Consider the following 16,732-nt stretch of genomic DNA (forward strand, 5'->3'; position numbering starts at 1 on the left):
TCTAACTTCACACAAACTTTAATGTCAGTTCTCTGATCGTTATAATATCAGTTTAGAACCCACAAACTTTTATCTTCATGACAGATAATGTCAGTATGCAGATAGTTCTAATGTAAATTGCATGTTAAAACGTGTTTTGTCGTGAAGCACTTTAATTCTAGTTCCAGTCTCCTCAGCCACTCAAAAATTACTCTCATTACTTTATAGCTATGCTTTGCAATCATATTTCTTCTTTCTCATCCATCAGATGATGGTTGAGTCCCCCATGTGCTAATCTTTTCTCTCTGGTTCTGTCTTTGGCTATATCTGTCATCTCTCTGAAGCTCAATAATTGTGACCTTTTCTTCAAGGACTGTAGCCAAGTTCTTTTTGGTCTACTCTTGATCGTCTTCCTTCACTGATTCCATTTACCACTCTCCTTTGCATCATCTCTCTGCTGTATCTGTATCACCTCAGACCCGAGGAGACCAGATCTGCAATAGTCCAGGTTAGGTCACATCAAGCCATGTAAAGAGACAAAATGACTTCTTTATCCTTACACATCAGCGTTAGTTTTTTCAACATTTCAGTTATTTTCTGTGTTGTATTACATCAACATCGAAGTAATCTTTGCAGAGATTACTTCTTTGTTGAAGTAATCTTTTGAACCTCTGAAATTCAGCCTCTTATATGCTAAAACTCCAAGATCTTTGGTCTGATCAGTTTTCTTCTATCATAATTCCATCAATATAATATACCATTGAATATCTCATCACACCAAAGTGCATACCTTGTCATTTACTACAGCCATTCACATGTCCTTGATTCCAGCATATTCAAATCATTCTGCAAGTACTGCATGTCATTTCCATTTCTGATTACCCTTCCTGTCTTTACATCATCAGCAAATAGCTCTCTCTTCCCTGTCAAATCCTTTCCAATGTCAATAAAGATTAAATAACTTTAAACCAAGGACTGATTCCTAAGGTTCAACTATCCTCTTAGCCATGCTAGTCATTTATAATCTAATCCCATATCTTCTGGCCTATGCAGCAACTTTCCATCTTGTATCCTGTCAAAAGCTTTAGCAAAGACTAAAAGTATCATGGTGTATCCATTCCCCTTTGTCTAACTCAATCATCACATTATGATAATATGTGAGCAACTTACTCATACATATCTTTTCTTGGTAAACCCATTACTGTATGCAAGCTCTTAACAACTAATTCCAAAAATTTTACCACTACTTATGAGCGACCAATAGGTCAATAGTTGGACACATCAGTCTTTGCACCACTCATGTGGAATCTTACTTGTTCTGAGACTGAAATTATACAGCCATTATAGGCAAAGGAACAACATTCATCTGAACACTTCTTTTAATATTTTTGCTGATATCCCATCAGCCTGAATTTCCAAATTCTTATTCAGTTTATTCTACATCTCTAGTACTTACTTCTCATATACCTGAGTTTCTTCATCCAATTTAGAGGTAGTATTGAGTTCTGTGTTGCATACACCAAGTTTTAGCAAAATGGGCACTCATTAATTGAATAATTTCTTCTGCATCTGACGTCCATATGTCATGTGGACATCAGATGCAGAAGAAATAGTTCCTTCTTTTTTTACTTGCATATAATTATAGAATTTTTTTGGAATGTATTTAGCTTTTAGAGTCAGTCTCTTTTCATAGTCACACTTTCCATATAATCGTTGTAACTTTTCTGGTTTGCCCCTCATAATTTTCATAACTGACATCCTCCTTATTCACACGGTATTCCTTTCATGTCATATTTTTCTTAAGAATCTTTTGATTCACAGATGTCCACTTCACTCCCATCCTATTTATTCTTTTAACTCTGTACTTTTTTTTTAAAAATATTTTTCATGCACTGCCAATATCCTTCCCATCTATCAACTTATACCATGGGATCAAATCTAATATTCTTCTCAGTTGGTAATTTTCTCCTTGTAGTTCAGCATGCAACCTTTTCTGAATGGAACATTCACATACTTAACCACTTTCTGTGGTTAAGTATGCGAATATACTTAACCACATAATACAGTTTGATCACTGTCACCGGCTGTTGGCAAAGCAGTTATGTTTTTAATTGAAACCCCCTTCATACATTATAATCAAGTCTAGTACTTTTTGACCTTGAATTCCTTCTGTCACATACTACTTAAAGTTGTCACAATAGCTCAATAATTTCAGCTTCATTCTTCTCATGGGATTTCACTTCTACCAAATCGGCATTCTCATAATTCAAGTCACACATGATGATTATTCATTTAGCACCCATTAGGCTTATTTGGCGATGCATTTCATCATCACCACCCACAACTGATCTGCTAGGTCAATATCAACACCCTACCATGTATTTGATCTTGTTATACTCTCACGTCATGCTAGATGTCTTCAGACTTACTGGATATGGAAAATTGCTATAAGATATTATGATAGAACCCCATCTAAAGGTTACATCATTAACAGCTTCTTACCGACAGTCTTTCTCCAGATTAATATGTCAGGATTCCAGTAACAGATCTTATATTTTAGTTCTCTAAGGCACATCATGTTGTATCAGTCCACCTAAATCATGATCTTTTTCCTGGAAAAAAAGCTTGTTTTGCTAATATTTCCTCTTCCATTCTGTTTAAGTGACAATACCACCTGAGAATGGCTTTGCTAATACATTCCTGAATGCTAACAATGTCAAATTCTTTTCTAACATCATTTTTAATATAATACAGCAGTTGTGACCACTCCTCTAATCTCATAACTCTATCTGTGGTCTCAAGTCTTTGCTAAAGTGTTTTATTTCTGACACAGCTCTCAGATCCATAAGTTAATATTGCTTTGAACACTGTGTTGTATATAGCTAGTTTAGTATTTTAATTAATTTCTCTTTTATTCCATATAAATTTATTCATTTGACTCCCGACCATACCAAATTTGCTTATGCTCTTGTCTGTTTGCATATTTAATTTGCTATCTTCACTAAAAATTGTTCCTAAATAGCCAAAATATTGTATTTGTTTTACTGTAGGTTTTTCATTTTGGAAGCAGTTGATGTTTTCAATATTTCTATCTGTTTTTATTTTCTTTGTCTTTTTATTGCAGATTTTCATAACAAATTAATTACAGCAGTTCTTCAGTTTACTTATGGAATCCTGCAGACTTATATTCGATTTATTTATAAGTATAACTCCATCTGCTTAAAGTAAAGAGCTGAGATTAACACCCTCAATCTTGATATTAGGTTTAATACCTCTTTCCTTAATAATGTGATCCATATAGATGATGTATAAATGAATATAATATGCACCCTTGTCTCACACCTGATTTAACATCAAACCATCTTCTTGTATCTTCTTCTTCAATTCTAACTGCTGAGTTATACATCATATATAGACTATGTATTACTTGATATAATATCCCATTCACACCATATAACTGCAACATTTTGGACAGCTTTTCTCTTGGCACTTATCATATGCCTTTTCCAGATCTAAAAAAATATATGATCCTGAGCCCAGCTTTTTCTCCAAGCATCTTTTCCTTAGTTTTTTTAACCGTTACTCAAGTATGCATAAATCATACCACAAATACTCATCACAGAAATTCCTCTATAACTCACATATTGCTTTATTTTCCTTTTTATAGATAAATGCTATTATAACTCTACTCCAACCATCTGGAATTTAATTCCTCCAATCAGGCCTTCTGAATTATGTAGTGTAGCCACTGGAAATTTTTTATTCCTCCATATTTGCACATTTCTGGTTGAATCATCTACTCCAGCCACTTTTCCACATTTCAGGTTTTTGATGTCTTCTTCTTATTATTATTATTATCCTAAGACCCTATGGAGTCCTTTTGTCGTTTACACAACTCATCATACCATGCCTTAAACACACTCAAGTTCTCTGCATACAGACACCACCCTCTCAGGCAAGCATTCCAATCATTCACAACTCTGCATGCAAAAAACCTGCTTCGCACTCCCCTACTCACATCTTCCTTATGCAGCTTTCAGCAATAACCTCTAGTTCTTCCCTGATCTCCCACCGTTTTCTGTAAAACCTCTGCAACATTAATCCTATAACACCCCCTCACTGATATTAAGTAAAAAACACCAACACATTTCACCAACTTAGCTGTCTGGCTTCATCAGGAATATAAAAAAGATACAAAACAACTTAAACTGTTTGTGAAGGAATGAACCGAATACAATTGTATTTTTTATGAATACAGAAGAACGTGTACATCAACCGCATGGAGCATGTATGATATCAACTGTTGTTATGCAGGAACATTTTGTAATTAGCAGTGTTGTGTCCCATTCTTGTTTATTTATATATTTCCCTTATACTTTACTTTCCTTTATATATCTTATCCTTTTTCTTTGCGTATCGTCACCTCCATACTAGAAATCTAAGCTCTTGCTCCTCTTAGTATCCTAAAACATTTATTTTTTAAGATTGCACCATTTAGGATATTTAGTTTATAAAGAAATTTAAAACAAGAAGCAAATTCCTAAATAAGTGTAGAAGTGAAATAATCATGCAGTCGTAACCTTAATTTCGTAACTTAACTTTTTCTCCCCCTCCCCCGCCTAGGTTCGTACGTTATAACAAGGTGCATTAAATGGCAATTTCAGATAACTGAATATTTGATAACCAAGAGTTTATTAAACTTATAAATACAATACAGTACATTAAATTCTAAAAACTACAATTCAATACTAAGATGATACAATGTTAATAAGATAAGCAAAATACAAAATATGAAAATTTCACACTAGCACGTGGGATAAACTGTTATGCCTCCACAAAGGACTCTACACACACACACACAAGATAAAGGGGTTTTCCCGTCAATGATTAAGTTGACTTAAATCTTTCACCCGCTTAAGCACAATAATATGAAACAATAATTCAATTAGACACAATTGGATTACGCACATTAATTTACAAGAGTTATGTGGGCTAAACAATCCCGTTGCTACAATGAACGCCACATTCAATTCTTTTGACCTTTCTCAGTTAAGGGTAAATTACATATACTAATATCTATACACACTGTCGCTCGTTCAGTAATGCTGATAAACTAGTTCCCTCTTTCTCTATACTATTAAGTGAACTAAAGTCCTAGTTCAACTCTCACTCAAGTCCTTCAATCGCTTAATAATACGAACTACAATTACAGCCATATTAAATTAACAGAATTAACATAAAATCTTTCAAGATACCGTTTGATGAAGCTCTTCTACTAGACGCTACTTGTCTGCGATTCCTGAAGAAATATTCCTTCTGTAGTGGGACAATATCTGGGGTACTTCGGATCATGAGGGCCTCCTCCGTTGCAGCATGTTAGGCTTCTTCTAAGGAAACATGATCTATTTGATGTTCTGCAGTCATCAGATTCGCCATGAGGATATCCACAATTTTTATTGATAATCTCCTTCCTTTAGACTAGGGTTGACTTAGTATATAGTAAATACATTTCTTCCCGACCATGTGGCATCCTTTGTTCTCGATGGTAGGAAAACGGCACCTAAATCCCACTTACTAATATTCCATGTCATGAACGGACGGAGGGAACTCCTGACTGTGACTCAGGAAACTGCATAAGGTAACCTCCAAAAGTAAACTGTCCAAAGACCTCGTTTGTGGGGGGGATCCCCCCCCCCCCCCGACATTAGGATACGTTTCTCGTAACCTGTTAGGGTGGCGTCTCCCTGCTGAACCTTCCATCTTTGGTGAGCCGTGTGCACGCGACTGACTCGTGGCAGTGTCTAAATCGGGTACTGTGACCTTGGACTTTACTTCGGTTCTAGGTAACCCTATGAGTCAACTATGTCAAATTCTATCAGCTCACCTATTTTTTTCTAAGCATTAGCATAACTTACAATCTCTTGTTTCAAGTGTATAACAAGCAAGCCTTTTACATGCGAAATTCTTATAACTAAATACTGTAAATTAATTATCCAATTTTTCTAATATTATACAATCAATGTTCTTATACGAGTTAACAATTATTCTTTTCAATATATTTATTTCATTTTATACTTGATCACAATTTAAATTTCATATTTAAATTGTGATCAAGTAAATTCTCTTATGAAGTTTACAAAGATCACAAATTTACAGCAGCAAAATTTAACTGTGGCATGCTTAATGATCTTATGAGGCTCATCCAAATAGATAGAATTATTCCTTGATTTCTATTGAGGTTGCGTTTAGAATGGATGACTGCTATGGCTTCTTTTATGTTTCGGGAGCGGAAATCTTCTTCTAAATATGGCATGGAACTTTTGTCCCATTCAATGGTATGGCTAACCCAGAGTTATCTGCTTTGTTGTTGTTTACATCTCCGACATGCTCTCTTTTCCTTATTTCCAAACTTGAGGTCTGACCAATGTAATTTAATCCACATGAACAGGGGATGCTATAGACACCGGTGTATTTGAAGAAGGCATAACTGTCTTTTGGAGATCTTAAAAATTGGCAGATAGTCTTTAAAGATTTAAAAGTCACTCGTATTTCATGTGGCTTGAGGAGTGTAGCAGTCTTTTCAGAAACTGTCCCAGCCAGTAGCATAGCTAGAGGGGGGGGGGGCACTTTGAACCTTTTTGAAGGTTCAAAGTGCTTCCCCCCCCCATGAAATAGACTTTGCCAATGTCATCAACAATTTTGCTAACAGAAAAGGAAGAAAAATAACATTTTAGAATGTTGAAATTAAAGTTTTACTTCAAAACGTATAAAAAATATAAAAAATAGTATGTATTGAGAGGGGTGGCACATGGACTGCTCTAGCTACACCACTGGTCCCAGCATAAGGAATGGTAATGGTGAATTTGTAGCGTGTCTCCTCAGATTGTTGTTGTTGGGGGGGAGGTCGCAGAAAAGTATCTTATGGGTCAGTTTTTTTTGGATAACCATTATCTATCAGAGTTTTTGATATATGGGATAATTTATCTTTGAGATCTTTTTCTTCTATTGTGATTCGAGTGGCCCTATTTTTGAGCATGTGTACGATGCTCAGTTTTTGAGAAATGTGGTGCAAAGATGTGAAGTGCAAATATCGACCTGTGTTGGTTGGTTTACAATAGACTGCAAGGCTGGTATGTCCATCCATTTGTTTTGCCTGTTAACTGTTTGTAAATCATTCCATTCCATAAGAAAAAATTAGATTTTAGGCAATGATGGAAAAGAGAAGCAATATCTTGAGGGAAAAGAGTTTGTTTTTCACTTGGTTAGACTATAATAAGTTTAGTTTAATCCTTTATCCAAGTGTGAGCAAACAAAGTTTGCGCCTGAAAGTATCTTCAGGACTGGGGTAAGGTAGTGCAACACCAGGCAACTCGTTGCAAAGGTGGAGGATGATCTCATCACTCCTATCTCAGTATCTGAGAGATACTGAGATAGGAGTGATGAGAGCTTCCTCCACCTTTGCAACGAGTTGCCTGGTGTTGCACTACCTTGAGAGCGGTCCCTGAGTTTGCCACCCCTCTCAATACATACTACTTTTTTATATTTTTTATACGTTTTGAAGTAAAACTTTAATTTCAACATTCTAAAATGTTATTCTTCTTCCTTTTCTGTTAGCAAAATCGTCGATGACATTGGCAAAGTCTATTTCATGGGGGGGGGCACTTTGAACCTTCAAAAAGGTTCAAAGTGCCCCCCTCCTCTAGCTATGTCACTGGCTGGGACAGTTTCTGGAAAGACTGCTACACTCCTCAAGCCACATGAAATACAAGTGACTTTTAAATCTTTAAAGACTATCTGCCAATTTTTAAGATCTCCGAAAGACAGTTATGCCTTCTTCAAATACACCGGTGTCTATAGCATCCCCTGTTCGTGTGGATTAAATTACATTGGTCAGACCTCAAGAAGTTTGGAAATAAGGAAAAGAGCATGTCAGAGATGTAAACAACAACAAAGCAGATAACTCTGGGTTAGCCATACCATTGAATGGGACAAAAGTTCCATGCCATATTTAGAAGAAGATTTCCGCTCCCGAAACATAAAAGAAGCTATAGCAGTCATCCATTCTAAACGCAACCTCAATAGAAATCAAGGATTAATTTTAGTTGGTATTTGGAAGACTCTCATAATATTATTAAGCCTGCCAGAGTTAAATTTTGCTGCTAATTACAAAACATTCCTGCATAACAACAGTTGATATCATACACGCTCCATGCGTTTGATGTACGCATTCTTCTGTATTTGTAAAAAATACAATTGTATTTGGTTCATTCCTTCACGAACAGTTTAAGTTGTTTTGTGTCTCTTTTATACACCCTGATGAAGCCAGACAGCTAAGTTGGCAAAACTTGATGTTTTTTACTTAATATCAATTATTAAAATCCTTCGGCCAGTATATAACCTAGTTTATGTTAATTTCTTGCATTCATTAAATGGTCGAAAATAATATAGAATTGTTATGAACCCCTTACTAACTTGTAGGTCTCGATCACATCACCCCTCTTTCTCCTATCCACTAGACTCTGTAAATTACACTTTCACAACCTTTCCTCATATTCGACATTCCAGAGATCAGAAACTACCCTAGTCAGTCGCCTCTGGACCCTTTTCTACATCTTTTCATCCTTTTGAAAACCAGGTGACCAAATCTGTTCAAGGCAGTCGTGTGTGGCCTAATCAGAGCCTTATACGATGGAACAAGAATCTCCTTACTTCTACAAGTCAGTGTCCTCTGCATCATTCCCAGAATTCTTTGTGTTCTCACAGTTTTGGCAATATGTACCCCAAATTTGAGGTGTAAGGTATGGGTATTAGGGATAGCACCTCTGCCTCCTCAGCAGTTGCATCAAGTTATTTGGTGGCTGGGTGGAATTGGTCCCCCACTGCTTATGTAACTCTCACTTATGGCTCCAAGTAACTGGTAGAGTGCATCAGCAGCCACACCCTGGGACTGTGCCTCGACTGGCATGCAGACCTAAGTGGGGGGGGGGGGGGTATCAGAATTTTGTGCTGTAGTGAAGGAGAGTGTCTCCTCCTTGTTGCATTTGAAGACACTGGAATGGTAATGAAGGCATGACAACAAACTATGTGACATAGTCTGGGCACACTCAGAGACAAAAGAGATGTGGCCAGTCACCATGGAAGAGAACCTCACCACGTAACCTTCCATTGTAAACCATGAAACAGAGATCCATGTCGGATTTAAGCAATAGAGACAAGGTTGGACCCTCTGCAACTTTTGTCTCTTGGAAACATTACAGGGAAGAAGAGAAAGAAACTCGGAAACATAAGAAGGATACTATGAAAATAGCATATGATGAAGATACCTTAAACCCTCCAGGGAGGGTATCTCCTGATCCTTCATGTCTGAAAACCAAGAATTTTCTCTTAAGGCTTGCAACTTGGAATGTAAGGACCTTATATGAAGCTGGGAAGTTAGATAACCTTATACAAGAACTTGAAGCAATGAAAATTGACATTGCTGGTATCAGTGAAGTCAAATGGATTAATAGTGGAAAAATAAACAGAAAGATCCATTCAATTATATACTCATGTGGTGACAGTCATAGGAATGGAGTAGCATTTGTACTAAAAAATAAGATTGTGCAATCCTCACTTGGATTTTGGCCCATAAGTGACAGGATAATTGCATTAAAAATTGCAGCTCAACCTTTTAATATTTTTATTGTCCAAATATATGCACCTACTTCTGATTACCCAGATGAAAATGTAGAATGTTTCTATGAAGACATTCAAAATGCACTTCTTCTTTTGCTATGCCTTATCCCTTGTTAAACGGGAGTAGCGTTCCCATCTTTAATCTTCTTCTTCCAGATTCTCCAGTCCGGGGCATCTTCCCGACTCCATCCTTTCTCCCTAAGATCCTCTGCCACCTTATCCCTCCATCTGAGTTTGGGTCAGCCTCTTTTCCTCCTTCCCTCCACCTCCATATGCTCTACTCGTTTACCACATACTCCTCACTCCTTCTCTCTACATGACCGAACCACCTCAGCCTGCTTTCTTGTACCTTCTTACCGATCGGCTCCCTTGACCATCCCTCTGATGCAGTCATTCCTTATCCTATCCTTTGTCACACCACTCATCCATCTCAACATCCGCATCTCTGCCACCTCCATCTTCCTCTCCTGTGTCCTTGTTATAGGCCACGTCTCCACACCACGGAGCATCGCTGGCCTCACCACTATCTTATACAGCTTTCCTTTCATCTTACAACTCACTCTCTTGTTGCACAGGACCCCGCTCATCTTCTTCCAGTTCATCCAGCTGCATGTTATTTGGTGCTGTATTTCCTCATGAGGTCATCCATTCCTCTCGATGACCGACCCGAGGTTCTTGAATTTCTTCCCTGAAGTTAACCTTTCACCCTGGAGTCATATGATCATATCCTCGTCACTCCCCATTGACATATATTCGGTCTTTACCCGGGTTAATTTTCATGCCTCTCTCCTCCAATACCTTTCTCCACTCTTCCAGGATCTTTTCAAGCTTCTCTCGAGATGATTCGCAGAGAACAGTATCATCGGCAAACATCATGCTCCATGGCGCCTCCTTTTTGACATCCTCCACTAGTACATCCATGACCAGATAAAAGAGGTAGGGGCTCAGAGCTGATGCCTTATGGAGCCCTATGACAATGGGAAACCCCTCTGTCATGCCAACACTAGACCTGACCTGAGTTTTCGCTTCCTCATACATCTCCTTCACCAACCTCACGTACTTTTCCGACACTCACTTCTTCCTCATACACCTCCATACCTCCTGTCTAGCCACTCTGTCGTACACCTTTTCCAGGTCTATAAACACCATATGTAGCTCTGCCTGCATCTCCCTATATTTCTCCATCAATCGCCTTAGCACAAATATTGCATCCGTTGTCCCTCTTCCTGGCATAAATCCAAACTGCTTCTCACCTATTTTTGTTTCCTGCCGTATCCTTCCTTCAATTACTCTTTCCCATATCTTCAACGTGTGTGACAGTTTGATCCCTCTATAGTTGCCACAATCTTGAACATCTCCTTTTCCCTTGTAGATTGGGATGACAATGCTTTTCCTCCATTCCTCTGGTATCTTTTCCTGTTGGGCTATTTTCCTCATCAGATTTCATAACATGTCTACACCCTCGCTGCCCAAGCTTCTCCAGGTATCTGGTCTGCCCCCACAGCCTTTCCATTCTTCGTTTTTCTCAGTGCCCAATACACTTCCTCTCTGCTTATGTCCTTCACCGATCCCTTGTTTGCCTTTCCATCCTCACATCTTCCAGTCTCTCTTGGATTCTCCTCATTTAGTAAATTACAAAAATATTCTTCCCATCTTCCTCTGATTTTGTCCTCCTCTTGTAGTACTACTCCTGTGGCGTTTGCATGTTATTCGGTGCTGTATTTCCTCATCCAGGTCACCATTCCTCTCAATGACCAACCCGAGGTACTTGAATTTCTTCCCTGAAGTTAACCTTTCACCCTGGAGTTGTATGATCATATCCTCATCACTTCCTGTTGACATATATTCGGTCTTAACCCAGTTAATTTTTATGCAGAGAGGAAGTGTATTGGGCACTGAGGAAAACGAAGAATGGAAAGACTGTGGGAGCGGACCAGATACCTGGAGAAGCTTGGGCAGTGAGGGTGTAGACATGTTATGAGATCTGTTTAGTGCATTCAAAATACACTAAACAATGCTAAATCAGATGACATAGCTATTGTTATGGGAGATCTAAATGCTAAAGTAGGCTCAGAAAAGATATTTTCCTGCATGGGAAACCAGGGCCTGGGACATAGAAATCCAAGAGGTGAAAGATTAATACAGTTCTGTGAAGAAAACAATATTTGTAATAGCAAATACTTTATTTAGCCACCCTCCTAGATGACTTTACACATTGAAAAGTCCCAGAGACAGCTGTAGGAACCAGACTGACTATATAACGATTAAAAAAGATTCCAGAATAACATCTTACAAGCCAAAACATACCCAAAGGCTGATATTAGATCAGACCACAACCCTGTGGTCATTAAAGCAGCAATAAAATTAAAGAAAACAATGAAACCTCTAAACATAGAAAAATATGATCTTGGCCCCTTAAAAATCAAGAAATACAAGATAAATTTTTAAAGGAACTGGCACAATCCACTGCTGTTAATGTTCCTGATTCCACCAAGTATCCTTACCCTAAACTTAAACAAGGAGATCAGGAAAGAATGTAGGATTGCAAAAAAAAAAAAACTATGGCTCAACAACAAATGCAAAGAAATTGAACTTCTGGACAAAAAGCACAACACCAGAGAACTTCATGAAAAAGTTAGGGAGCTAACTAACAAATCTAGCAAAACTAACAAAAGGGTAGGTTCTCATTGGATTGAAGATACCAGTGGAAACATCCTAATGGAGAAAGACAAAATAAGGGATAGATAGGTAGAGTATTCAAAGGAACTCTACAAATCATGATAGAATAGATAAGCCAATGCAAGAAGATTTGGAGAGGCCTACTATTCTTACCTGGGAAGTAACAAATGCCATTTAGGAAACTGAAACCAGGAAAAGCTCTAGGAATGGATGGAATTATGGCAGAATATCTAAAGGCTTTAGATGATAAGGCTATAAGATCACTGACTGACATATGTAACAAAATATATGAAACTGGACACCTGCCAAAAGATTTTAAGCACTCAACATTCCTACCAATACCTAAAAAATCGAAGACAATCAAATGCGAAGAATACAGAACAATTGGTCAGGTATTCATGTCTGGTATTCATTTTCTGCTCAACTGTTTAGATCTCCAACAAGGGCCAACTTTTTATATTGGCTGCCTTCTCAAATAACTTTAAAAATTTCTCCTCTTCTTCCCATGTAGGACCTTATGCACAAATACACCTCATTTTCCAATTTTTACATTTTGATTTTTTCCCATATCACTCTGCTTGAAATTGTCTGCAGAAAACTATCCTATTGTTTACTATTGAATACTGTAGTTACTCCTTCCTTTCCCTGATCATTATTAACTGAATATAGCATCTTGTATTATTTAGAATAATTTCACCTGTTTTTGTCTTCTTTGTTTTGGTTATACCAATTTCACTTGTTTTCTGTTGATACATTGATAGTGCCTATTTTGAATTTTGCTAATCTTAAGTTGATGTTTGTTTCAGTAGTCGACTTTTCATGCGCACCCTGATTACAAAAACATGTACATATATTGGATCTTCTTTAACTGGTCAATGTCCGCACAGTTAGCCTAGTGGCTTTGCGCTTCGCAACCATATGCCTGGGGAAGGAGTGTCCTAGGTTCGATTCCCGTCAACGACGTGAGGAGCTTAAGGATCTTCCTCAGCCATAGCCAAGTTAGCTGGTCTTGGGCGTGGACAGCAGGGTTTTTTCTGCCAGTTTATCTGGTGTTTTTCATCCCGCAAGCAGGCAAACCTTTCTGAGGACACATAGATTACAGTCAGGAATACTAACCCAGCCATAGGTCTGATTTGTCAGCCTATGTTGGTTCTGGAGCCCGGATAAAATTTGGGGGGACTAGATGGTACCGTGAACTCCCATAAAAAGGGGGAACGCAGTATCATCACACGAAATACATAAAACTAGTCAATGCTCCAGACAATATGACATTTCATTTTGCATCATCATCTTTTAGTTTAAACAAATTCAGAATACAATTTGGTATTCAATTTGATTCGATTCCAAATTGCCAGTCTGTTCTTATATATGTTCACTGTCCAGGTAGACTAATAAGATGCACGATGAGAATTGTAGATTGACATTAGCTTAGAAAATCAGAACAATATTGATATAAACTTCTTTGCTTAAAATCATTCAAAAATTATTTAGTAGAGTTTTTATGGAACATATACTTACTCTGTGGCAGTCATAGCAATAATTAAACACATTGGTTTGTCATAATTAAACACAAAGTTAGTCATCTGCCTGAGACATTTCAAAATTTTGCCTACATAGCAACCATAAGTACGGTAAATATATAGTTCTGCATTTGTTACTATTATATAATTATCTCTTTTTACAGATATTATGGACTAGAAACAATAGAAAAAAGAGCAATGAACACTTTCCTTTCAGGCTTGGTGGAGAGATGTTTGAAAATGTTGCAAATTGCATATTGTACAGAGATTGGAGAGGTGAGATTGAGAATTTTATTTAAATTTAATATTTAGCATTTTAAAAAGTGAGATACTTCTAAATAAAATTATTTATTCAGACAAAAGTTATCAGGGAAAGGAAGAAATAGTTGTAGTATTCAACATAAACATAGACTTCTTGAATGGCAAGCAATTTCAAGTAAGGATATGTGCAAATTTGAAATTCTGCAATGGGACTTTTGTGCCCATAGCTTACAGAATGTTCTAGTGAGTAAAAATTGTCTTTAGAGATACAGCAGCTGATTTAAAGGAAAAACTACTTCTTATGGATGAACTAAATGGCATGTTAGGAAATGAATGCTAGGCATATTATTATTATTATTGTTGTTATTAACATCAGCCCTCAATGGAGTCAAAGGACTCATCACAAAAGGTCCACATTCTCATGTAAAAAGATCATCGAGCCATGCCATAAATCCATTCACAGTTTCTGCACTCACCATACTTTTAGGCAATCATACATTCTGCTCTCCATATAACCTGCTCCTCGTTCCCTTTTTTACCCTCCTAATATGATTTGCAGAAAAGTCGCCCCTTGCATTTCACCCCCAACATTTTGCACCCAGCACATTTTTTCGCCCCTGTCGATAATCAGTAAGTTGCAAAAATGTAAATAGTCAACTCTCAATAACTCGAATTTTTATTGGAGTCCCAACCCCTTTAGTGAAGATTCAATGTTAAACTCTGTCGATTACTCAAAGTGAACTTCCGATAACTCTATCTTTTCTGAACAAATTTTCAAAATTACATCATCATCATCATCATCAAATTCCTGCCATGTACCCTCAAGGGGTGTACAGGATATGACAGTACTATATGAAAAAATTACATCATTACTAACTTCCTATCTACAATTTTCCTCCAAATCAGTCTGTTACTTGTCAAGACTCCAACATTATCAGATCTTATATTTCTATCGTCTAAGGCACTTTGTACCGTATCAATCCACCTATATCTTGGTCTTCCTCTGGGTCTTTTCCTGCCAAACTGGCAGAGAACACTTGTTTTGCTTATCTTTCCTCTCCCATTCTATTTAAGTGACCATACCACCTGAGATTAGCTCTGTTAATGCATTCCTAGATGCTGACAATGTCAAGTTCTTTCCTAATATCCTCATTTTTAATATGATATTGCCATTGATGCCATCTGTTCACGCCTCTAATCTTTCTCAGGACTCTCATATCTGTGGTCTCTATTCTTTGGTCAAGTGTTTTACTTCTGACCCAGCTCTCAGATCCATAAGTTAAAACTGTTTTGAACACTGTCTTGTATACAGCTAATTTAGTGTTCCGACTAATTTCTCTCTTATTCCATATGAATTTATTCAACTGACTTCCCACCATACCAGCTTTGCTGATTCTGTTGTCTATTTCTATATTTAATTTACCATCTTCAGTAAAAATCGTGCCTAAGTAGCTGAAATGTTTTACTTGTTCCACAGGTTCTCCATTCACAACACAGTTGACATTTTCAATGATTCCGCCTATTTTCATTGTCTTTGCCTTTTTATTGCTGACCTTCGTACCATATCTATTACAACAGCCATTCAATTTAGTCAGAGAATCTTGCAGACTTGTAGCGGATTTATTTAGAAGTATAACATCATCTGCATAAAGCAAAGAGCTGACATTAACATCTCCAATTTTGATATCAGGTTTAATACCACTTCCCTTCATAATGTGATCCATATAGATAATGAATAACAGAAGGGATAATGTACATCCTTGTCTCACACCGGATTTAACATTAAACCATCTTCCTGTACTTCCTTCAATTCTAACTGCTGACTTACAACTCAAATAAAGACTAAGTATTGCTTGATATAATCGACAAAACTTAAATACAGATCTTTGTTATATTCCCACGCATTCTCGACTGTTTGTCGTAAAGTGAAGATATGATCCTGACAGCCTCTATTTGGCCCCTGAATCCAGCTTGTTCTTCACCAAGCTTTTCTTCCACAATTCTTCTCAGCCGTTTCTCAAGTATACTTGCATAGATCTTGCCAGGAACACTCAGTAGGGAAATACCTCTGTAATTCTCACATTGTTTTATTTCCCTTTTTATATATGGGTACTATGAGAGCTCTACTCCAATCATCGGGAATTCGTCCTTCTGTCCACGCTTTCTGAACTATGCAGTGCAGCCTCTGTAAGACTTTTATACCACCATACTTCAGCATTTCTGGTCAAATATCATCTACTCCTGCTGCCTTTCCACATTTCAAGCCTTTGATGGCTTTTTCTACTTCAAGTATGGATATGTATTCCAGACTGCATGCCTAGTCAGTGTTTTTTATCACTGTGCTGTAATCACTGCTTGTTTCATTTAGCAGTTTTTCAAAGTAATTACTCCATACTTCAAGGATATCTTTTTCTCCTGTTTTCATGTCACCTTTATCATCTCTAACTCCTTTTACAGCATTCTTTAGGAATGGAGGAATCCATTCCTAAGTTTCTTCAACAACCTCCAGAATATTTTGCCAGCTCCTTGATATTTATTTTCTATATTCTTGCCAAAGTCCTCCCATGACTTTTGTTTAGCTAGTTTTACACACTGTTTAGCTTTCTTACATTTGTCTC

The 16,732-nt window shown here is 37.3% G+C and overlaps 1 protein-coding gene across 4 annotated transcripts in view; it reads left to right on the forward strand.

Moving 5' to 3' along the window:
* Positions 1-16,732, forward strand: part of obe (activating signal cointegrator 1 complex subunit obelus) — a 596,544-nt gene that overhangs the window by 474,791 nt on the left and 105,021 nt on the right. For all 4 annotated transcript variants that reach the window (XM_090409638.1, XM_090409636.1, XM_090409637.1 and 1 more), the window contains one exon: positions 14,018-14,129. In XM_090409638.1, the coding sequence (XP_090265764.1) occupies positions 14,018-14,129 (112 nt within the window). The remainder of the gene's footprint in view (positions 1-14,017; positions 14,130-16,732) is intronic.

This window comes from Typopeltis vanoorti, chromosome 19, assembly GCF_054136105.1.
Source record: "Typopeltis vanoorti isolate ZY-2024b chromosome 19, IOZ_Tvanoo_1.0, whole genome shotgun sequence".
Taxonomy (NCBI): Eukaryota; Metazoa; Arthropoda; class Arachnida; order Uropygi; family Thelyphonidae; genus Typopeltis; species Typopeltis vanoorti.